The sequence below is a fragment of the Choloepus didactylus genome, chromosome 13 (assembly GCF_015220235.1).
Source record: "Choloepus didactylus isolate mChoDid1 chromosome 13, mChoDid1.pri, whole genome shotgun sequence".
Lineage (NCBI taxonomy): Eukaryota > Metazoa > Chordata > Mammalia > Pilosa > Megalonychidae > Choloepus > Choloepus didactylus.
This window is the reverse complement of record NC_051319.1, coordinates 90333682-90353353: the sequence shown is the minus strand read 5'-3', so window position 1 is coordinate 90353353 and position 19672 is coordinate 90333682. Positions and strand designations below refer to the sequence as shown.

At 37.3% G+C, this 19672-nt stretch overlaps 1 protein-coding gene across 4 annotated transcripts in view; it reads right to left on the bottom strand.

The window, feature by feature from the left end:
• Positions 1–9620, bottom strand: part of RBM27 (RNA binding motif protein 27) — an 84286-nt gene extending 74666 nt beyond the window's left edge. For 3 of the 4 annotated variants that reach the window (XM_037801330.1, XM_037801329.1, XM_037801331.1), the window contains exon 1: positions 9396–9620. In XM_037801330.1, the coding sequence (XP_037657258.1) occupies positions 9396–9454 (59 nt within the window). In that variant the 5' untranslated portion in view covers positions 9455–9620. The remainder of the gene's footprint in view (positions 1–9395) is intronic. The other variant, XM_037801328.1, reaches the window with a different exon arrangement.
• Between the last annotated feature and the right edge of the window lie 10052 nt (positions 9621–19672).

Genomic DNA, 19672 nt, shown 5'->3' with positions numbered 1-19672 from the left:
AAAGGGTGGCCACTGTCCCCAAAGTTGCTGTCTGACTCCAGGCCTGTATAAGCAGTGAGGAACTATTTGCTTCATGTGGCCAATGAGGAAGAAGCAAGGTTCATGATGGGAAGGACAGCTTTACCTTCCTCAAGGTGCCTCTCCTCACAATCCCAGGCACCAGCATCCAAAAATGATAAGCAACACCACTGCTGATCATGTCAATAAATGTTTTAAGGATCTTTTTTAAAAGCGAGGGGATGAAAGGGACTGTACCTTAAGTAGTACTGGCAAACACTTTAGCAGCTATAAGAAAGAACAGGTAAGGATCTGGGATTAGAAACAGAAAGGGTGGCAGAAATCAATTTTTTTTCTAGTCAGTAGTAGGCTGACCGTGACATTCAAAATCATCTCCTATGCCAGAGCAGCATGTGATCCTTGAGTTTTCAGCTCCTAATGTATAACAACCTGTCAGACTTAACCATTTATCTACATCACACAAAAGTGAAAGTTTTCATGATGTAAATACACATATAGTTGATATTCTAGATTTCCCCATGAATGCATACGTAAGTAACACATATTCTTTGTGGCTTCATAGGGTTGCTATGAAGGGAAAATGAAACAACTCAGAATGATGGTAAATAAAACATTAAGAAAACAAAGTGATTATATCCCTATAAAATACTATTCAAATAATAACTAATCTTGTTCTATAATCCTTAGTTTCAGATGTCAACCAGAAAGTTCAAGATATCTAGTTACAGAGTAACAATCATATATTTAACAATTTGATGAGACTAATAAACAAAAGAAAAACCAAGCATTAGCTCCTTTCTTCCTTCTAGGCTATATTTTTAAAGTTGATAATTCAATACAGTAGCAGAATCTTTTTCTCTGCCAAAATTACTGCTCTTTATGGGAAAGGCTGATTTCTTTAAATACCTATTTTGATTTCAGGTATCAATTCTAAAAGAGCCAAATGCAATGATTATTAATTTGAAAAATTTCAGAGCTAATTAAAAAAAAGATTATGTGCAAGCATGAAAGTGCACTAGAAGAGAGTATAAGGATCAAAGATGGTAAATTATACTTTAATGAACACATGCAATCTAAAAGGAAGTCAAGATTTTTCTTAAAGTTAAAAAAATATAAAATGAATTTTGGAAAATTTTAAACAAATCAACGCAGTAAGTCCAATTGCTAAATCCTAAAATGGAGATCCAGTATTTTCATCTTCAAAAACTGTTGCACGTCAGGCTCATCTTGCCTATTCTATAAACACCTCATAAGAGACATGTAGAAGTAAACTTAATTTCACCTCTGAGAACAAAAGGATATTTGATCAGTATAACTACAATCATCATTCACATGGAGGGGAGAGAAAAAAAAAAATCACATTTCTAGCTTTACTTAGAAAGTTCAGATCCTGGATAAGGAGGATTTAAAAAAAAAAAACGGCAAGAAGAGGCAATGTTATTTTCTCTGGTGCAATCAGAACCTTGTAAGACATCTCATGACCTCACAGGTTATAAGGCTGGGTAAGGATATGAGGTTTCTAGTGAAAAGCATGCAAAACATTCAGATTATTGGATAAGGAGTGGGTTAAAAAAAAGCCCAGATGTTATAAATACACTAGTATTTAGACGCTAAAAAACAGACAGAATTATGCTGCTTCTGATTAAGTGCTTTTTCATGTGATAGTGTTAAAACTCAAGAGAACAGTTAAGGAAGGTATTTCACTTGGAAAAAGGGTAGGCTCCAAAAAAGAGTGTCATCACAGAATTTAAATATTTGTTTAATATGAATAAACAACTGATTGTTAATAACTGATAGTTAGAATTCTGTACGAAGTACAAAACCATGCTTACAGCCAAAAGAATAGAACCATTTAAATTTAATAGCTCCTAACATGTACCCATAAAGTGTGCTATGAAGGAAATTGCCAGTCTGGAATAATAAATATGTCTCTCTAATTGAATGGTGAAACTTAAACACACTGGGGAGTTATGCGCTGCAATTTTCTAGACCTTTAGTATTATTCTTTTTTATTCTTTCACCATACTGACCTCTTACTACATAATCTTTAAAACTTGACAATTACAATACTGTAGCTATGGTACCAATGCAATCAATCGGACATCCAGAAGTGTGTCACAAAAATCCCAGCATGAGTAAGATCCTTGATAGATTACAAAACAAATCCAAGGTTACCTCCTTTCCCCAAAATCACTTTTTACTTCTCTTAAAACCTTTTAGCTATTTATTTGGAATGAAACTTTACAGGAACCTATTTCTGCTTCACTATACAAGGACAAACATATTGCAGAATGGAAGAGATTTTTAAATTTAAGATCCATGGCTAGACTAAATATACATGTGTCTAAGAAAAGGGGGGACTTCTATTACAACAGAGAGATTAGAAAAGGTAATTACATCCATATTGAATTACAATTCTGCTACAGAGTCTTTAAAAGGCCTTAACATACTCAATAAATTATCAGATTCATTTTATAGATAACTAAATCAAGGTACAGACAAATTAAATGATCTACTCAAACTCAGGAAAGTAGTACACCTGTGGAACTAAAATTCAGCTGCAATTCCACATTAGTGATATCTATTTCACAGCTTATAAACTTTTCTAATGTTTATCTGCAAAAAAACCTAATATATCCTAAGTGTCAATGAATACTCTTCCATTTGCATAAATTATGTCCCCCCAAAAGTCATATTCTTTAATGCAATCTTATGGGGGCAGACTGATTAGTCTGTTGATTAGGGTGGAAATGTTTGATTAAATAATTTCCATGAAGATGTGGACCCCATCCATTGAGGGTGGGTCTTAATTAAATCACTGGAGTCCTATAAGAGAGCTCACTTAAAGAAGGAGCTCAGAGCAGATGAGAGAGACTTTTGGAGAGACATATGGAAGCTGACACTTCGAGATGCCTGGAGATGCATACTCTGGAGAAGCTAAGAGAGACAAGCTCAGAGACATTTGGAGAAAGCCATTTTGAAACCAAAACCCAGGAGCAGCAGACACCAGCCATGTGCCTTCCCAGCTAACAGAAGTTTCCCAGATGCCATCGGCCATTCTTCAGTGAAGGTAGAGGATACCTTAGTTTGGACACTTTTATAGCCATAGAACTGTAATTTGTAATCAAATAAACCCCCTTTATAAAAGCCAATCCATTTCTGGTATTCTGCATAACGGCAGCATTAGCAAATCGGAACAGTTACCTTCCAGTTAAAATAAAGAATCAACAAAAGAAATTTACTAAAGCCTAATGTAAGTTACAAATATGAGGACTCCTTGAAATTCACATCTACCATAGGAACATTATACAAACATGTTTCAATTATCTATCTTTTATTTTAAGTTATAAAAAATAAAATCAATTAGGATGATTTTTTTTATCAGGGGAAGCCAACATACCGTCCAAAAACTGCCTTATCTGTAAAAGTCTCAAATTTGTCTTTTGCCCCCTTCATGGAAACCTCCATTGCAGCTATAATATATACCTGCTGAGCTGGTATATCAGCTTTACAGAATATTTCAGACATATACCCCATCTCAAGATTGAAAAGTAAAGGCCCTACCTTAGGTCCCACTTCAAGAAACACTACAAGAAAACCATTACAGTCTACTTGCTTTAAGAAAAAAGGCAAGACTCTAAACCTTTTCCACTTTCAGAAAAATTTCCATGATTCGGAATATTGGCATAATTTTCTTCTACCTTCGTGTGATCTTGGTTTAAGAAGTGAGGCAACTAATGCACCTGTTACTATTGGGGTACACAAAAAAACCTTCTGATCCTAATGTGTATCAAGAACCATTAAAAATGTTCTTGACATAGTAGTTGCACTTATGGGAACCTAGCCTAATGAAATAAAGCCAAGAACACTAAATAAATATTAATTGTACAAAAACAACATCACCTTTAAAAGAAAAAGTAGAGTCAATATAACTATTCTCTTATTGTTGGATGTTTATTAGACATCCATGGGAAGTGATGGTTATAAAAGCAATACACAAATATGAAAAAAGCTTATAATATAATGTAAACAGGAGAAATCCAGATCCAAACTTTTAGGTTGGTTCTGATTACAACTACATAAAAGTCCACATATGGAAGAGAAACTGAAAGAAATATACAAAATTAATTTTATTCTTTTCTCTCTTTTCTACATTTTCTGTCATGCAATAATGCTTTTTTTTAAATACACATTTTTCTTGTGAAATTTAACATATATGCATAACAGTGATAACTTTCAAAGTATGATTTAACAAATAGTTAGAGAGCAAATTTCAAAGAATGTTATGGGTTACAGTTCCAGTTTCAGTTCTTTCCTTATTGTGAAATATAAGATATATACAGAAAGGTGATAACTTTCAAAGTAAAATTTAACAAGTAGCTTTAGAGCAAATTTCAAAGAATGTTATGGGTGATGGTTCCACCATTTCAGTTATTTCCTTCCAGCTATTACTTTATTTTTAAAGGAAAGTAAATAAAAATACTAAAAATCTGACTGATATCTGTGTTGAGGTTAATCCTTTGACAAGACAGAATGGAAAAATAAATAAAAATGGAGCTGATTTTATCAGAGTTTATGTGAGTAACTATTAAGTTCTAGGAATCAGTTAACACATATTAAAGATACACAAATATTGGTATTTATATTTCTTTTCCTCTTAATTGATTAGGGCTTTCATGAATGGATATGGAAAAAAATACCCTAGATTTATTAGGAGGAAAAATATATACATACATCTGTCAGCTGCAAACACCATATTTTGACATTTTGACTAAAGCTCCTAGAAGTAGTAGCCACCAGCTAAATATACCCACAAAATTAGGTTATTTTAAAAATTTTACTAAAGAAAAAAATCCATGGAGCTGCACAACGAACAGTGAACCATGGTACAATAATAAAAACGTGCTTCCATCAATTGTAACAAATGCACCACACCAATGCAAGGTGTTAATAATTGGGTGATATATGGCAACCCTGTATTTGATGCATTATTTTTCTGTAAACTCACAACTTCTCTATTAAAAAAAGAAAGAAAAGAAAAAAAAAATTAAATCTTACTTTTCTAATTGTCGACCAATCTAAATATACCTATGAGGAAATTCATTCTTTTAAACATTTACTAAATGTTTACTAAGTGCCAAGCATCTTGCTTGGAAATAGAATTACTTGGAGCAAGACAGACCTTGCCCTGAAGTCAAATGACCAAGAGATGGCTAAACAGTACAGAATAACAAATGCTATAAATGAGATTAACAACAAAATAAGTAATCATATTGTGAGCGAACAAGAAAAGACAGTGGTAGAAAACATAGGGCTATAAAAGCTATAAAAGCAACTGTGGCTTCTAGCCTATTGCAATGGGGCTAGGAAGAATTAAGTCAGACATATTTAGGAGGCAGACCAAAGGACATAAAAACAAATATGTTAATGTAATAGACTAAAACTTGCTAAGAAGTCTTCTGGTTCAAAATAAGTTCTTTTCTATGAAATAATGAATAGTTTTAAGGCCCACAGCACTTCAGAGACACATTAATTCTTTGAAGCCACTAAGAATACCTAAAAAATAATCAGTACTTCCCAATCTTAAGAACATATCTCTAAAATACTCATTTAATCCTAGTAGTTTATTCATCGAGAAGGTCAGATCTGACAGCTGCTGGATGATGACTTTTTTCTCCATATGGGCAACTACAGAGGTTACTAGCCAACTTGATAAGAGTAGGATGTAACCTCTCCAGTTCAACCAAAATAGACATACTCCCATGACCACAAAACCAATAAAATGATCTTAATCTGTGAACCTTATTGCAGCCCTTTCCATTATATTCAATTCACTAGTGCACTTAAAAGAACTCAGAGAAACTGCATATAAAAGTCTATGGCTTTCACCAGCAATTCCTGCTTCTACCTATAGGATGTGCAATGAGGCTACCTCTGTCCTGCACTAGACTTTTCACTGTTAATGTGTAAATGGTGCTTAACATTACTAAGCAAAATATTTTTGCAAAATCATCTCATGTAAACACCTAACTGTTAAATGCCTTTGTTTCACCAGTGACAAGATGTATCATGCTATAAAATCTTTAAAAATTGGAGGCTTTTGAAAATTTAGCTAATTGTGTATTAACCTAAATAAGAACGCAATAGGAAATTATGCTCATAGCATGATTCCAATATACCCACTGCAACCACATAATCTTAAAGCCCAACAACTGCTCTCAAGTACTATGTTGTAGCAACATGCCAATCTGCTATGAAAATTTTCTTGAATCTGGAATATGCAAAAAGTAAATTTACAAACACAACCCATTTTAACATGTTTATCCTTGTTACATTTTAAGTTGTATAAACAAACAAAAATAATCTCCCATGTCAACATACTAAGAACAAAAATGTATGTGATATCTGCATTTCCATGTACTACCCAAATCCATCCCATAACTTATGTGAGTTAAAAATAAGTATTTTATTTTGTGGTTCTAGGAGAGTCACCTATATTATTACAGATCAAGTATTGATTTTACATCCTTTTTAAACACTCAAAACAAAAAAAACTTTAAGGGAAGAAGCATGATGCATGCTATAAATGGAACATAAAACTCAAACCCAAAACAAGTAAAAAAAATGTTTTTTAAAGAAAGAAGCATGGATTGGGAATGCCATAAGGACCAAACTCCACTTTGTCTAGTTTATGGATCGATGTGTAGAAAAGTAGGGGAAGCAAACAAACAGACAAAGGTACCTAGTGTTCTTTTTTACTTCAATTGCTCTTTTTCACTCTAATTATTATTCTTGTTATTTTTGTGTGTGTGCTAATGAAGGTGTCAGGGATTGATTTAGGTGATGAATGTACAACTATGTAATGGTACTGTAAACAATCGAAAGTACAATTTGTTTTGTATGACTGCGTGGTATGTGAATATATCTCAATAAAATGATGATTAAAAAAAAAAAAAAAAAAACTACACTGATAACCTACGAAACTACTCTGGACCCACATTAAAAAAATAAAGAAAGAAAACCAAAAAAAAAAAAAACAAAAAAAAAAAAAAAAAGAAAGAAGCATGATGTGGGCTGTAAATTCAACATGTAGCTCAAAACAAATGGAGAATCTAACTTCAAGCAATCATTTGGAAAGATAATTTTTATCCATGAAAATTGAGGAATATCTAGGAAAATTTATCAATCTAAGTAGCCAAAAAGCCAAGTAAAACACACTTAGCAGATTTAAGTTCCTACTCAAACTAAATTTTGACATTAATTAAAAACAACAAACAAAAACTACCCAGAGGAAAACATTTTGGGGAGCTATTTAAAAAAAAAGGCAAGTAACTATAATGTTGAAAGCTGTTACCCTCTACTCAAGACATGCTATATACGTTTAACACTTTTAAAGGGATCTTTGCCAAAAGACAAAATCAAAGCTTCTATGGAAAATTTACAAAAAACTTAAAAAAAAGAAGAAAGTAAAAAGGCAACAAGAATACCAGGTACACAAAATAAAAAAGGTTTTTTAAAAAAACTTAATATAAGGGTAAAGATTTTTTAAAATATAGATCTTTCTTTTTTTCAGCCTTTTCTATAGAAGCTCAATTTCACTGAATTTCTCATTATTTCCTACCTTCACCACAATGCATCTCCATTTTTGTGACCCAAGACTTTTTATTGTGGAAAAAGTATGATGCACACTCAAGAGGCCTATATCCTACAAAACTTTCAAGTGTGTCCAGAAATTCACTTTCACTTCAACCATTGCTAATGCAAACTTCAGAAACACTTGGTGTGTATTTATTCACACCTGTGCTCTACTCATACACTCCTCATCCTCAGAACATAACTGCCACTTAGACATCAAAATTCCCCTAAGATCAGCATTGTGATACACTGGACTGCAAATGACTATTTCCTAGGTGTTACCCGCCCCCGCCCCCCCCCCCCCCAGAAACAAAAGTAGCAAAAAAAATAAGTTAACTAAAAAAGGTTCCTCAGGAGAACCAAGAAATAAACAGGGAAGTAGCCTGACACTAACTTCCAACAGCCTCAGACTTACCATGCCTCCACACCTCCCAAAACATCCCTTATTTCCAGCTCTGAAAAACACTCAATATTTCCACTAATGGGATCTGATCTAATCAATCAAAGCTTGCCCATCTCTTTATCTACCCCTTTTCTTTCAGCCAAAAGCCCCAACCCAAGAGGATTAAAGACACCATCTTTCTCCAGCCCCCAAGCCCATTCTCTTCTTCCTAGGAAATCTGTTCCAGAGACTAGCTATAAATCAGTGCCCCAAATAAACACTCCACAATAAACACAATCAACACCCCTTAGAATGATCATAAAACAAAAAGTTGATACCTCTGCTCAAGCTTCCCAATAATAGTTCTACAAATATCTAATACTACCCAAAATGTATGAAAAGGACAAGCCTCTCTCACCCTTTTCAGCACCTCAATAATAATCCTATACCCCAATAACTTCAGTTGTCCTCTCAACCTTTCAACAATATTTACAAAACCCTTATTCTTCCTGCTAGCCCTTTTATTCCTCCAATACTTGTATCTAAAAATCCCTAGATGCTGCAAATATACCCCTTTCAGCCCCTCCTCCAATAATATTAGATACCAGGATAGCTCTTTCAGCCCCCAAATTTATAAAAACCTCAATATTCTTTCCCCATTCCTAATAGTATTTTAAAAATTCATCAGTTCTTCTAGCACTATCTACTCCTCTTAACACCATAAAATCCCTTAATATCCTTGCTATTATACTTAACAGCTCCCCCATAATTTCTAAAACCCGTCAATGCTCACATTTCTGTCAGCTTCCCCATATTTTAAAAATCCTTCAGTACGCCTGATCCCTTAGAACTCACCAAAAATTTCTATAAACTCTCAGTGTCCATGCTATCCCTTTATGATCTAATGTTTTTTTAAAAGCCCTCCATATTCTGCTTCTAGTTTTAGTCCCCAAACAATTGTAAAGCACTCGACATCCTGCTTTTCCCTTCAAAATCCCAATATTCACATTTAAAAATCCCTCGATAGTCCTGTTATCTTCTCTCAATCGTTAAATAGAAATATTTTAAATTTCCTCGCTATCCTTGCTATTCTTTCTGCCACCCCAATATTTATGTTTAAAAAGCTCTCGCTGTCTCTGCCACCTTCCCCCGCGCCCCGCAGACCCACATCAACACCGCCTCTACGCCCCTTGCTCCCCCTCCCCCCCACAATGGTGATAGTACTACAGAGAAGACGTAGCCGGGACCTCCAGATCGCGCTCCATCGCACCGCCCCTCCCCGCCGCCTCCCCTCCCCCCACGCCCCCGCGGGCCCCCAACGCCCACGTTCGCCAGCCCCGGCCGGGCCTGGCTTACTCACATCGGCTCCAGTAACTTGGCCAGCCAGGACTTGAGGGCATCCACATCCTCTATGAGCATGATGCAGGGAGGGCGGGCTCGACCGCCTCTCTTCTTCAGGCCTGCCGTGGGTCTCCCCTCACCGCTTCTTCACGCCCCCTTCACAGCTCCCTGTGCCTAAGCCCACCGGGCACCTTAGGAGACTTCAACCTACTCCCCCGGCCGGGGCCTAACAGGAACTAACCCAAGAGCCCTCACTCAACCTAACTTGATGGCTTAGTCGGGCGGGAGATAGGGCCGAGTGGCGGGCGCGAGAACCAATAGAACAGGGAGGGCCGTGCGCTCAGCACCAATGAAAAAGCTCGCTTTCCCCGCGGGTCGGCCGTACCCAGTTAAGGGGAAGGAATATAACAAGGTAGGTAGAGAGCGCATATGAACTCCTGGTGCAAGATGGTATCTTGGAGAAGGTGCTGTGCCTCTTAAAGAGGCCGCGGCGCCTTTTTTGACCACGCCGCCGCCCGACGTGGAATACCGGTGCCTGTTACTAAGACTGCCTAGGGGAACCCGGCGAGCCCCTCATCCTGGTTCCTTCCTCTCGTTTTTCCTGGAAACACACATTCGTATCCCGAAATGACTCAGCTGTAGTAAATCTGCAACAGAACGTGTAATATGTACTTGTTCGACACATGGCACAAAATGCAAAAATTCACTCTTTTTCATTACACACTCATTTTGGTCGCCATTCATGCTAACAGTTTTTGAGGCTATGCTTCAATTACGCAGAATGTTCTTGACAACCATGCCTTGGATTTCAATAACCGTCATTTTTAAAACGTGTTGCACGGATGTAAAAGGCCGAGGTCACCTCAATTTTACCAGTATTTTAAATATATACTTTATTTAGAAAGTAAGACGTTTCCAATAAGTTTTTTTAATCGCATATCTAAAATTCAGTAATTTTTGCAGGGTGAATTTTGGTCAGTAAAAAAGATTTTTAAAATAATTGTAAAGAAGAATTTGAAATTACCGAAATAGGCCATTTAATTTGTACTAGGTGAGAAAGTCCTTTGGAGTTTTGAAATCACTGGTGTTACAATTTCTATTCAAGAACAAATACTGAGCCCTTGCTGTATCCCTGCACTGGGTAAGGTGCTGGGGGTCTGACAGTGAGCACCTCCTCTTAGAAGTAGAACAGTTTGCATGATAACAACATTTGAAAAAGAGCTAATGAGCCCGTACCTCATATAAAACAGACAGATCAACCCAAAATAAGCAGGACTACTATATAGAGAGAGCTGGGGTAGGCAAACTTTTTTAATTCAATTTTATTGAGATATATTCACATACCAAACAATTATCCAAAGTGTACAATCAGTTGTTCACAGTACCATCATATAGCTGTACATTTATCACCCCAATCTATTTTTTGAACATTTTCCTTGTACCAGAAAAAGTGAAAATAAGAATAAAAAATAAAAGTAAAGAAGAACACCCAAATCACCCCCCCCCACCCTATGTTTCATTTAGTTTTTGTCCCCATTTTTCTACTCATCCATCCATACACTGGATAAAGGGAGTGTGATCCATAAGGCTTTCACAATCACACAGTCACCTTTTTTTAAGCTACATTGCTATACAATTGTCTTCAAGAGTCAAGGCTACTGGGTTGGAATTTGATAGTTTCAGGTATTTACTTCTAGCTATTCCGATGCATTAAAACCTAAAAAGTGTTATCTACATAATGCATAAGAATGCCTGCCAGAGTGACCTCTCGGCTCCATCTGGAATCTCTCAGCCACTGAAACTTTATTTCGTTTCATTTTGCATCCTCCTTATAGTCAGGAAGATGTTCTCAATCCCACGATGTGATGTCGGTTCCAGATTCATCCCTGGGAGTCGTATCCTATGTTGAGGTAGGCAAACTTTTTCTGTAAAAAAGGTCAGATAGTAAATATTTCTGGCTTCCCAGGCCATAAGGTCTCTCTGGCAACTACTCAACTCTGCCATCTTGGCATGAAAATAGCCATGAACAATCTGTAAATGAATAAGTGTGTCGGAAATAAAGCGGTACCTCTAAGGGAATAAACGCTCACTCGGTTCTGGAGGAGAAAAGAATTTATTTACGATCTTGCAAGATAGGGCGTACAGCCAAACACGTGGAAGGCTGGCGTGCCAGAGGAAGAGAATGGCGATCTTTAAATCTCCTACTCCTAATTCACAAGTCCCTCCCGTTTCCCCATTGACTGGGTACTACAGAGGTTACAGCCTATCTGAGAACACTAACTAATTCATCTTTTGAGATTTTAATTTGTACAGCCAATCCCAGAGAGCCAACTAGCTCATTATTGAGATTTTGAACTGATCAGCCTTTCCCCCCCCCAATTTTTTTTTTTTTTTTGCTGCGAGTTCCCACCTCTGATTTTACCTCATATCTCTTTACATTCCAGTAACTATGGTTACTTTTCCATATAAGGAGCAGGCAGATTCTCTCTTCTCCTTTTCTGGGGCTTGTTTAAACTGATTTTGCCTCCATTTCCCTTCTTCCATGCTGCTCTATGTGAAAACTAAACTTATTCCTTTCTTACAAGTGTGGCTGTGTTCCAATAAATCTATAGAAAATTATAGGAAAATTTCAATTTCCTATAATTTTCACATCATGGAATATTATTTTCTTTTTATTTTCCCCCCAGATATTTAAAAACAAAAAAGCCATTGGGTATTAAAAACAGGTGGTTGGCAGGATATGGTTTGCTGGCCATAGTTTGTCAATCCCCTTACCTAGAGTAATAACAAGTACACTTAGAGATCATTAAATGAACCTCTCTCACTAACAACCCCCAAACCCCCAACTTTGCATATGAGGAAAAAAGCCCAGAGACTAAGTGATTTACCTAGAATCACATGCATCTTTAGATTTGGAATAGAGGTGGCATCCAAATCTGACTGCAAGCCCAGAGCTTTCTCTCATTCCTCTTTTTTCTTCTCTCCTCCTTCCTGTCTTCCTTTATATTTATCCGTATCTCTTCTTTCCAGTAAGGAGATCAAGTGTTACCAAAAAAGTGACAAAATTAAAAAAAAGAAATGTAAAAATGATATGATTAGGCCTAAGGCTGGACAAGAACGAGACAATATATTAGAAAGGGAACAGGAACTGCTTTTCTCTCACTAAATCACTCCTCTTCAAGAATTTCAAAGTACTTCCCAAAGGTATTTATCAAACAAATTTAACAGGCCTTTTATCAGAGGTGAAGGTGCTGAGATATATATAAAGACTTATGCTTTGAATATAATATTGAAACTTAAACTGTCTCTTGAGGAAGTAGCATCTGTAGAAGAGTTGCTTTTCCAGAAGTGGAAGTGGGATACAACAGAGTCAATCTCATTCCCATGCCTAGCTTACTCCATTTGCTAAACAGCTTGATCAGATTTGATCAGTAATTATGGTTCAGAATTTTCCCATTTACTTTTTTCAGAAGCATCTATTATATGCACAGCACTGATTCATCAGCAGTCCATGGATTTCAGCCATACAGTTACTATACTACCCTGAATGCAATGCATACATACATGTATTAATTCAACACACATACACTGAATGCTTATCATGTGCCAGATTCTGGGCTCTAGGCTGGAGGAGAGACAAAGAAAAGTCAGAAGAGTTATATACCTCATTGTCTTTTGGGAATTCAGATTCTGATAGCCTAATAATCAGGCATTGGATAATATAATCACAGCCAAAGTTGTTAAGCACTTATTCTGTGCCAGCCCTACAGTATTTCAGGGCATTGTTGCCTCTAATCCTCACACTACCTCTTTATGGTAGGTAGCATTCAGAGACAAAACTGCCACCCAGAGAGGTTGTACAAGGCTAGTGGGTGAGTGGAAGGGTCCAGACTTCACCATGTCTGACTCCAAAGCCCACACCTTTCATCTTTAAACCTTTAAATCGTCTCACTAGCAAACACTGAAATACGAACCATGTGGTTCATTCAAAATTTATTCAACAAATACATAGTGAGCCCATATCATCCCTTAGACACTGTTCTTGGATAACGGATACTGTGGTAGTTTGAAGTGGAATGGACCCTAGAAAATCACGTTGTTAACATTAATCCATTCCTGTGGCTGTAAACCTATTGTGGGTGGGACCTTTCAATTAAGTTATTTCAGTTGAGGCATGCCCCAGGTGGATCTTAATCCTCTTACTGGAGTCCTTTATAAATGGGATGATACCTGAGAGACAGACAGAGAGAAAGGCACAGAAGCTGAGAGAGAAAGCCACAGAAACAGAGAGGAAGCCACAGAAGCCAGAAGCTGGAAGGAACAAAACCCAAAAGAGAAGGGAGAGATCAGCAGACGCCACCATGTGCCTTGCCATGTGACAGAGGAATCCAGGATTGCTGGCAGCCTGTATTCAGTAAGAAGGTATTGTCTTGATGATGCCTTGATTTGGACATTTTCACAATCTCAGAACTGTAAGCCTGTAAACCATTAAATTCCCATTGTTAAAAGCCAGCCCATTTCTGAAATATTGCTTTTGGCAGCCCAGCAGACTAAAACAGAGAGTAGGATTGATTTAAAATTTTTTTCCTCAGTTAAGGTGGATACTTAAGAAAAGTTTGACTTTTCTCTCAGTTTTACTGAGAGAGAAAAAGAGAGAAGCTGTTTTATTTAAGAACAGAGAGACTATTAATAAAGGGCATTGAAAAGAGAAGGTAACTACAAGAACAAACTTCTAAACCATTCTCATTCAAACCAAGTTCCCTTTCTTGGCTTCAGAATAACTGGGTCAGGAAGAACTTTCAACTAGGTGATTTCACACAAGCGTTGACAGAGGTGGGGCCTCCCAGAATCACAATGGGCATGCCAGCAAATTGATTTTTTTTTTGGTCATCATTCTCCACCCTGTTGCTAAAAGCTTTCCCACTTGTACAATGAGAGGTTTTTTCATGTAAAATTTACAATCACAGCTTGCTTCCCTCACATGCAATTAAACTAAGATTTGGTAGAGTTTTAAACTAGAAAGCTCATGCTTACAAACAGAACTTTGTAGATGATCATATAATTAAGTAACATATTCACCAAAATACCAGTCTCTCCTGAGTCTGGGACACCTGGAACAGCACATCCAGTTCAGAGAAAATTCACTAAAAGGCTTCTTTTGGTTATGCAAAGGCAAGGTGCATTGGCAGACATATGGTGAGTCACTTTGAATAGTCTGTGTTAATTATGAGAATTGTTTTTCCTAGGAGAACTGTGTAATAAGGAGCTTTTAAAAAGCTGCTTTACACAATACACCTATTAGAATGACTAATATTATTATTTTTTAAAACTGACAATACCAAATACTGGCGAGGATGTGAAGCTGGAACATTCATACATTGCTGGTGGGAATGAAAAATGGGGCAGCTACTCAGAACATGCAACTATTATATGACCCAGCATTTGTATCCCTAAACATTTATCCCAAAGAGATGAAAACTTAAGTTCACACAAAAACCTGTACCAATTGCTTATAATAGCTTTAACTGTAATAGCCAAAAACTGGATTCACCCTAGATGTCCCTTTAACAGGTGAATGGTTAAACAAACTGATACATACATACCACAGAATACTATTCAGCAATAAAAAGGTATGAACTATTGATACTTGCAACAACTTGGATGACTTATGCTAAGACACACACACACACAACTAATACCCAAAAGTTACATGCTGCATGATTCCATTTATTTAACATTTTTGAAATGATAACATTTATGAATGGAGGACAGATTAGTGGCTGCCAGGGATGGGAAGGGGTGGGAGGAAAAGTGGATGTGGTTGTAAAAGGGCAACATGAGGGATCCCTGTGTGGTGGAATTGTTAATTAAAGTATCTTGACTATCGTGGTAGTCACAGGAACTACACTGTATAGAACTTTGTATAGAACTTAATACAAACACATGTACACACACAAAAATGAATACAAGTAAACCTTGTAAAAATGTCAGTATCCTGGTTGTGATATAATACTATAGTTTTACAAAATGTTTCCATTGGGGGAACTCGACAAAGTATACAAGGGATCTGTCTGGACTATTTCTTACAATGACATGTGACTTTACAAATATCTCAATTAAAAAAAAAAAAAAAAAAAAAAGCTGCTCCATACATCCGAAGCAATGTCACCAGGGAAAAAAAGGTTGAAAATGGCATCTCTGGGTGTGTGAACACTGGAAGTAGTCCTGTCCCATTCTCCGTGGGCTTTGTAGGTTCCCACTGGGCCTGTGTGGGGACCCAGATCTGACATCCTTGCAGACTGAAAAGGCATCCAGGAGAAATGTGCAAAACACTTCAGCAGTGACATCTTTTTTGCAGCAGGGAACAGCAACAATCATGGACTGACTGGATTCCAGTTCCCTCTGGTTATCTCTCTGATATTAGAAGAAAACTGTCCTCCCTTCTTTGTATTGAATAAGCCTCTTGAGAGTTGGACAAATCAAATAATAACAACTCATACTCCTTGTATGCCAGGCACTCTGCCAAGCAATTTTGCATGGATTATCCTCCTTCAGTTCATGTATTCAGCCTTTCTTTCTTTCAATGAATATCGACTGAAAACGGAACCTAGGCAAAGCACTGTTACAGGCCCTGGGGATACAGCAAAGAAGGAAATAAACAATCTCCTGGAAATCTATTCTAGTAAGAGGAGAACTGTGATAATAAACAATTATATAACATGTAGGTGGGGATATACTATATAAAAAAAATTATGGCAAACTGAGAGGATAGAGAGTGATGGGGAAGGTAAAAGGACTCTTTGAACTGTGGCCTGGAGGTAGTTGAGGTTTGAGTCATTGTGGATATCTGGGAGAAAAGCTTTTCAGGTAAGTACAAAAGTCCTGGGGCAGGAGCTGGCTTGGCATGTGTCTTAAAATTCTGGGGCTGCTGTAACAAATTATCACAAACTGGCAGTTTAAAACAACTGAAATTCATTGCCTCACAGTTCTAGAGGCTAGAACTCCAAAATCAAGGTGTCAGCAGGGCCATGTTCACTCTGAAAGCTGTAGAGGAGAATCTCTCCTAGCTTCTGGAGGTTTATCTACAATCCTTGGCTTGCAGCTGCAGCACTTCAATTTCTGCCTTTGTTGTTACCTGGTGTTTCCCCCTCCTCTGCCTATGTATCCAAATTTCTTTCTTCTTCTAAGATACAAGCCATATAGGATTAGGGTCAACCCTAATCCAGTTTGGCCTAATTTTAACTAATTCCATCTGCAATGAGCCTATTTCCAAATAAGGTATATTCTGAGGTACTGAGGGTTAGGACTTCAACATATCTTTTTTTTTTGGGGGGGGGGGGTGGTGGTTAAGGAAGCACATTTCAACCCATAATAGTATGTCTGAGGAAAGAGGGAAAGCAAAAGAATGAAATTATCAAAAAACCGGAAAGAAGAAAACCAGTTTGTAGGCTACTGCAATAATCCAAGCAAGAGATGATGGTTGTTTGGACTAAATTAATGGTGATAGAGGTGATAGGAAGTTGGATTCTGAATATAATTTGAAGGTAGAATCAACAGGATTTGAAAATATTTTGATTATAGGTTTGAGAGAAAAAGACAAGTCAAGGAAGACACTAAGGTTTTTGGCCTGAAAAACAGGCCTTCTGAGGAAAAAGTGATGGAGCAACAGGTTTAGAGAATGGTAGGTAGATCAAGAATTCAGTTTTGAACATGATAAATGTGCAATGACTCTTAGACATTGTGGTAGCCAGCCTCCAAGATGGCCTCCAATGATCCTTGCCTCCCAGTATTCACATTCATGAGTACTTCCTTCACACATTAGGTCAGAGTTGGTCTGCATACCCAATAGAATACAGTGAAAGTGACAGGAGGTGACTTCCGAGTCATACAAAACATTGTAGTTTCTGCCTTGGTCTCTTGGATCTGTTGTTCTGGGGAAAGCGAGCCACCATGTCACAAGATACTCAAGCAGTCTGGTGGATAGGCTCATATTCAGAGGAACTGAGAACTCTTACCAACAGCCAGGACCAACCTGCCACCCTTGTCAGTGGGCCATGTTGGAAGCAGATCCTCCAGCCCCAGTCAAACCTTCAGATGATTGTAGTCCCAGCCAATCTTATGAGAGCCCCCAGGCCAGAACTGCCCAGACAAGGTGCTCCTAAACTCCTGACCTACAGAAACTGTGAGATTATAAATGTTTACTGTTGTTTGTCTTAGTTTTGCCAGCTGCTATGTTAAATACCATACAGTGGGTTTTGGCTTAACAACAGGAACATATTGACTCATTATACTACTAAGAGTAGTCAAAAATCAAGATATCGGCAAGGCTTGCTTTCTCCCAGAGTTTAGTGTTCTGGTGCTGACTGCTGGCAATCCAAAGGATTTCTTGGATTGTATTTTGGCCTTTCATCACATGGCAACATCCTATCCTTTCTCTTCCAGGTTCCTGCTAACTTCTGGCTTCTGACTCCTCCCACTCTGTCTGAATTTCTTCTGCTTATAAAGGACTCCAGTAATCCAGATTAAGGCCCAAACTCATTGATTTGGGCCACAGCTTAACTAAAATAATATCTTCAAGAGGTACTATTTACAATAGATTCACACTCCCAGGAATGTGAATTAAGATTAGGAACATGTCTAAATTGGGGTACATAATTAAATCTACCACATTGTTTTAAGCCATAAGTTTTGGATAACGTGATTCAGCAATAGATAACTAATATAAAAATCCAACTGGAGATGTCATGTAGGCATTTGGATTTATAAGTTTGAAGTTCATGAGAGAGGTTGGGCCTGAGTTAAAAATGGGGGATTTTTCAGCATGTAAATCATGTTTAAAGTCATGGGCCTGCATAAGTCATGAAGAGAGTAAATATATATAGAAAGGAAGACCACTGGCCATTCCCCCATTCAGAGGGAAGGTAAGAAATATCAAGCTAAGTAAACTGAGAAAGCCACAGAGGAAGGAGGAATACAGAGAAAAAAAGTGTTTTGAGGAAGGTGAGTTTTCAACTGTGTCAAATGTAGTTCAAGGTCAAGTAAGATGAGGACAGATAATTGACCATTGGATTTGGCAGCACGAGTTCCTGGATGACCTAGACAATTCCATGGCGTGGAGGGAGTGAACACCTGATTGGAAAGGGTTCAGAAGAGAATGAGCAGAGAGCAATTAGAGATAGAATGACAATTCTTTTGACGAGTTTTACTGTAAAGGGGAGTAGGGCAAGAAAAAGGTACTGAAAGGTGTTGTGGGATAGAGAGGATTGTTTTTCTTTTCCATTTCGTTCTCTTTTGTTTTTGCTTCTTTGTTTGCTTGCTTTAGGTTAGAAGATATACGTGAATGTGGATGAGTCTGATCTAAGAGAGAAAGAAAATCTTATTACCGTGTTACAGGCCCACATAGATCAAGTGATTTATCCAAAGTCACAGAGCATGTTGGCGATAGGAGGGGTCAATGATTCAAAGTCATGCAGTCTGCACAAGCCACAAAAGAAAGCAGATAAATGGGACCTCATAAAAATTAAAAACTTTTGTGCATCAAAGAAATTCATCATGAAAGTAAAACAAGCTACACAATGGGAGAAAATATTTGGAAACCACTTATCTGATAAGGGTTTAATATCCAGAATATATAAAGAAATCCTTCTACTCAACAACAAAAAGAAAAATAACCCAACTTAAAAATGGGCAAAAAACTTGAATAGACAGTTCTCCAAAGAAGATATACAAATGGCTAAAAAGCACAAGAGAAGCTAAACATCATTAACCATTAGGGAATTGCAAATAAAAACCACAGTGATACCATTTCATCCCCACTACAATGGCTACTGCTAAAAAATGAAAAATAACAAGTGTTAGAGAGGATGTGGAAAAAATAGGAAGACTCCTTCATTGTTGGTGGGAATGTAAAATGGTGCGGCTGCCATGGAAGACAGTTTGGCAGTTCCACAAAAAGTTAAGTATAGAATTATCACATGATCCAGCAATCCCACTTCTAGGTATATACCCCAAAGCATTGAAAGCAGGGACCCAAACAGATATTTGCACAACGATGTTCACAGTGGCATTATTCACAATTACCAAAAGATGGAAGCAACTCAAGTATCCATCCACCAATGACTGGATACACAAAATGTAGTATATACACACAATGGAATCTTATTCAGCCATAAAAAGGAATAAGGTTCTGATATATGTAACAACATGTATGAACCTTGAGGACATCATGTTGAGTAAAATAAGCCATACACAAAAGGACAATTATTTTATGATCTCACTAATATGAAATAATTAGAA